We start from the raw sequence: 5391 nt of genomic DNA, 5'->3' as shown, positions 1-5391 counted from the left end.
AGTCGATAATTGAGGAATAAGTGCCTAATATTCCCTCACCACAGCGGCAATATCCTCCACAGTCAGAGTGGAGGTGTTCACAGGTACATCTGCGATGTCTTCCCTGGACTCTTCGTCATCATCCATCGCAAGAGCTTCTTCCCGACCGCTAGCCTCGTGACAACACGCATAGAACTCCTCTTCCACAATTTTCTCATCGCTGGTAAGACACATCTTAGTAGCTCTGTTGATAACTACGAATGATTCATCCTAAGGGTGGAATTGTACAACTGTCCCCACCCCTCTACTCTTTCTATTGCAGTCCTGTTCGTGCGTGCCAAGCACACACGTCACTGACGCACGGCCTTTGACGTCAGCAGACCTACCCCCTCCCCTCTTCACCCAAACCATTCATACTCCAAAAATCTGAGTCATTTAGACCTGACAGCACACGTCCCCAGCCACCTAATACAATTTTAAGCACCTTCGACGAATATCCCAAACTCTGGTAACTAGTGAAAAGTTTCAAACAGTACATAATTAAATACATATTTTTATGTATTTTAGACTTGCATTTATTAATATAAAAATTTACAACAATTTAAAACATTAAAATTTATATGACATCAGTAGATTTAATCCAACTGATTTTTACATTTAACGAATCCTAGCCACTTCACAAAGAAGGATCATATTTCTAATATATCAATTTTTCTACTTAATAATCGCTTGAGTACTTAGTAGGCTGAATTTCTTCTCCATAGAATCCGCCACGTATTGCCGAACCTCGAAAATATTCCAAGTAGTAACATCTCGGATGGTAATTATGTATTTTAACAACATGGAATATTTATGTCAACCATTTATAAATACACACAAGATATTCAATTTTAGCTCTACGTTTTACTACGCCAAGTTTATTTGCATCAAAATAAACCGTTTCCAGGAGTGAGTTATCTTTTACATTAACAGGCACCATGACAGTTTTTTCTGAATTTCAGTAACACATAAATCCACATATAACTTTTTTTTGCTGCGAACTCCCATCACATGGCTTCCTTTAAGCTAAGGCCGCACCGAACACAGCAGGAGGGTAGATAGGAGGGTAGAGGGTGGAGGTTGGCGGGTAGTGGCTGGATGCAGCCTGACCGCACCGACAGGCTGTTTACAGCTTGCATCCTCCTTCAGTCTGACGCGAAAGCTGAAAACGTGCACATCTAAATGTCACTTTCAAAAGCATCTCGCAGAATTTTGCTGTCCGAAAATTCTGTTTTGAAAGCGAAACTACTAAATAGGAACCATAGGGCGTGGATTCATGATTATAATGTACAAAGAACAACGGACGGTGAATTTGTTAGGGTTTATAAGGAGCTTAGGAACCACAGTGACAAGTTTTATAATTACTTGCGGATGAGCAAAGAATTGTTTGATTTACTTTTTTTCAAAGTGCAAAAGTTTCTGCATCATGTGACAACAAACTTCAGAGAAACAATCTCTGCTGAACAACGACTAGTAATTACATGCAGGTAAGACCAATTTTATTTTCACTACTATAAATTATAATATTGCTGTTATAAATATGATATTGGTTTTGATGAGCCTTTTCACAGGGTTTTTATTAGTAATTTTAATGTTATTATTATTGAAACAGTACAAATGGTATACACTAGCCCTGCCTAATTTTCACTAACAATATTATCACACAATTATAAACATTCAATGGTATTTTCATAGATGCATATTTTACACTTGCGAAAAATTACGAATAGTGAGAAACATCAAATGTTCCTGTTGATGTATCCAAAGATTCCGTTGAAGGCGCATTAAATGACGCAGGATGTAGTACATGGTGATTCTCGGATGAATCCCGCGTGGCGGGAGAAGACAAGTAGCTTCCTGCAAGTTGATGATGTGGTAATGGACCTATGCTCTGTGTTGCCTCATACTCTCGGGTAACGATTTCTTGTATTGCCGCACGTACTCGAAGCTTTTGTAAGCCATTGAAACAGTGCATGTACGGCAATAAACTCTTGAAGAAGTTCAGATCCGGATCTTCTGTGGTGTTGATCTCTTTTTCGAGAAGAGCAATCTTCTTTTTTTCTATTTCAATTAACTCATCTTCCTTACATCTTTGCTGTGATGAAGTTTGTTTCCGTTTTCTAACTTCACTTCTTTTCTTTAAAAAATTGTACTCAGTTTCCTGTGAAACACTCAAAGTTGACGTTTCGGGTATGACATCTGCTAGAATGGCAAGAGACTCACTTTGCTGTTCGAATGTTTCGTAATTGTTGGTCACATTTGTTTCAGATGATTGTGAAGCATCGTTGCTGTCTTGTGTTGTTGCTTCTTTAGAAACATGAAGGTTATCGTCTCTAGGACAACTAGAGCTAACAATGACATCTTTTAAAAACATCAGTTGAGAGAAAAAGCTCCATGTACTTACAGTTTTTGTATTGCCACCACTTCCACTTTTTGGGATTTCTAACTCTCGCAATTCTTTGGCGAAATAAGCGCGAAGGTTCTTCCATTTTGCTCTCGCTGTCTTCACTGAAAGAGAAAGAAAACGGGTAATGAATAAAATAAATATTAGTTGTTTACATATATATATATATATATATATATATATACATACATACAAACAGAAACGTATTTTGGTCAAACTGTTGCGGCTACTAGGCCTTTGCCATTCTCAGGTGCTATCTATGTTCAAAATCTCCATTATCATTGGTATTATTTATTAATATTTCAGAAAGATTTAAGAAATTATATATTTTTGTTATTCTAATGGAAGTACCTACAAATAGTTCAGGAAAATTCCGTAATAAGTCAAACATAAAATGTCAACACCAAATTAAATAATCAACAATATACACAACATAAAACATTCAGTATAAAATTCTAACGAGCTAGAATGCATTAAGTTTTGTCTATGTTTTTATTATATTAGCTTTTCATTTTATCACATTATTTGTTTTATGTGTTTCAGATATCTGGCTTCCGGGGAGTCCTTCAGTTCGTTGGCATTGAGATTTAAGATGGGCAAGACAACTATTGCTGAGATCGTCCATGACACCTGCCGAGTTATATGGGATATTTTAAAAGATGATTATCTACCCGCCCCAAAAAAAGAAATGTGGCTTTCTGTGGCTGAAAATTTTGAAAAGAAATGGAATTTCCCCAACTGTTTCGGGTGCATAGACGGCAAACACGTAAGAATAAAGTGTCCTGCCAACAGTGGATCGCAGTACCACTGTTATAAACAGTTCTTTTCAATTTTACTGCAGGCTGTAGTCGATGCAGATGGAAGGCTTATTGCTGTCGACATTGGCACTCCGGGGAGACAAAGTGATGGAGGAAATTTTAGATCGTCGAATTTGTTCCGTTTACTTGAAGCTGGAGAACTGAACGTGCCAGAATGCAGACCTCTTCCATCTACAAATACGACAGTTCCATTTGTCTTGTTAGGAGATGAAGGCTACCCCTTATTGTCATACCTGATGCGACCTTACCCGCAAAGAGATTTAGATGATCGGAAGAGAGTGTTTAACTACAGGTTAAGTCGTGCGCGAAATAGTGTTGAATGTACATTTGGCATCATGGCTGCAAAGTGGAGACTGTTAAATAAGGCAATTGAATCGAATGTTTCTAATGCTGTACAAATAGTTAAAGCTATTTGCATCCTACATAACTTCGTTCTGACACACGAAAGAGATGTGTACGAGAAAATGTATGCCGCGGTGTCCCTAACTTTCAGCCTGTGCATCACCGATTCACCACAACAGCATTAAGAACCAGAGATCACTTAACGGATTACTTCAATGGCGTGGGTTCAGTCCCATGGCAGGAAGATTATGCTCTCCCACAGAACATTGTGCGCCGCCACAACAGAAACCAAAATCTTAACAACTTTTCAGTTACATAATTTGTTGTGTTTTTAAGATTCAATTAGGGCTAAAGTTATTTTATGTAGTATTTGTCTTGAAATTTAATGGCTGAAGTGATAACAATGGTCTGGGTAAGTTAAAAACAAAGTCAACAGGCATTACAATTTAATAAACATTGCAGAACAGACATATGGAGCAACGTATGTTCAAAGAAAATTGTACTTGACACTGTAAATTAAAATACGAATAAAGATGATACTGTATTATCATTAAATGGTAGTTATACAAACGTTAACGTTCCGCTCCAATATATCTTTTACTACTGACGTTTTGTAAAATATACTGTAAAAATTATCTTAATGAAATAGGAAAGTAAAGAGTAAAGTAATCATAACTTAATATTATTTCATTAGGTACTTGTGTGTCAATATAATTACATTTTAATAGCTTTCTGCAACAGAACACAAATTACATGAAACAAATAGAACTATGGACTTTCCAGACTCATACATCCCGAATACTGTAGATTAATAACTTACCATCTATTCCAACTTCTTGAGCTACTTCAGCCCACAATGCATTCAAAATCTTTGAATTCTTCCTGAGACCGTCGGTAGGATCCCAAATAGCTTTACGCTTGTACACAGCTGCTATAATAAGTTCCTCCATGCTGTAGCGCAGTCGTAGTGCAGCGGTAAAATGCCTGGATGGCTGGCTGGAAGAACAAACAGGATTGTTCGGGTGGATACCCGCCAGGCGACCCGCCAGGCGGTTGAGACTGGAGGGTCGAGGGTGGATGTTTCCGGTGCGGCCACTTTCACCCGTCAACAAAGGTAATATCTCTGCCTCGCTGGTCGCCAGGCGTCTCGCTACCCTCCACCCGCCAGGCATTTCTGTTCAGTGCGGCCTTAGGTTTAGAGCAGGAATAAATCACTCATCCACCCATCCTTTTATCTCTGTGAACATAGTTTAAAATATTTATTCCTAACCAGGCTACAAGATTTCTTGGCAACATAGCTACCAGCTACAAGGTTCCAATCGGCTACGAGTCTACAATACTACCAGGCTACAAGACCACGAGGCTACAAGGATACATCAAAAACACATGGAAAAAAATCTTGCTATAAAAATACCAACTCAGCAAATTTAAAGCTTACTGTAGAGCAGAAACATCCCTGAAATATGTATTTTATGCCTACTGTTACAACACCAAGTTATTTTTGAACTATTACATATACAGCCCTGGCTACTGACTTGAAAAAAAACATTCAATGAAACGGGCACACATTTGGATAATACATTCAACTCAGTAGGATACGATATCTAGGATACATTAGCTAAAATACTAAAGGAAAAGATAGGATCCAGCTCAAGCCGGCTACAATGCCTCCAACCACATTTGGCTCCAAATTATTTAAGTTACAATGTAGCACGTACCCGCCACAATTGCCGGAAATACGTTATTATGACTCTTCATTTTGTTAGTTATTTATTACGAATTTTACATCTTTAAGTTAGAAGTTGTACT

At 38.0% G+C, this 5391-nt stretch overlaps 2 protein-coding genes across 2 annotated transcripts; one reads left to right on the top strand and one right to left on the bottom strand.

Moving 5' to 3' along the window:
- Positions 1–905: 905 nt before the first annotated feature.
- On the top strand, positions 906–4737 carry LOC134529948 (uncharacterized). Its single transcript, XM_063364493.1, has 2 exons — positions 906–1505; positions 2966–4737. Exons 1-2 carry the CDS (start codon positions 1201–1203, stop codon positions 3765–3767), a joined length of 1107 nt encoding a protein of 368 aa, XP_063220563.1. The 5' UTR covers positions 906–1200; the 3' UTR covers positions 3768–4737.
- Positions 1463–4768, bottom strand: LOC134529946 (uncharacterized). The gene is made up of 2 exons (XM_063364492.1): positions 4403–4768; positions 1463–2526 (listed from the first exon to the last, which is right to left on the bottom strand). Exons 1-2 carry the CDS (start codon positions 4752–4754, stop codon positions 1739–1741), a joined length of 1140 nt encoding a protein of 379 aa, XP_063220562.1. The 5' UTR covers positions 4755–4768; the 3' UTR covers positions 1463–1738.
- Positions 4769–5391: the final 623 nt, after the last annotated feature.

Source organism: Bacillus rossius, chromosome 2 (assembly GCF_032445375.1).
Source record: "Bacillus rossius redtenbacheri isolate Brsri chromosome 2, Brsri_v3, whole genome shotgun sequence".
Classification (NCBI taxonomy): domain Eukaryota; kingdom Metazoa; phylum Arthropoda; class Insecta; order Phasmatodea; family Bacillidae; genus Bacillus; species Bacillus rossius.
The sequence above is the reverse complement of the archived record's forward strand: the minus strand, read 5'-3'. Positions and strand labels throughout refer to the sequence as shown.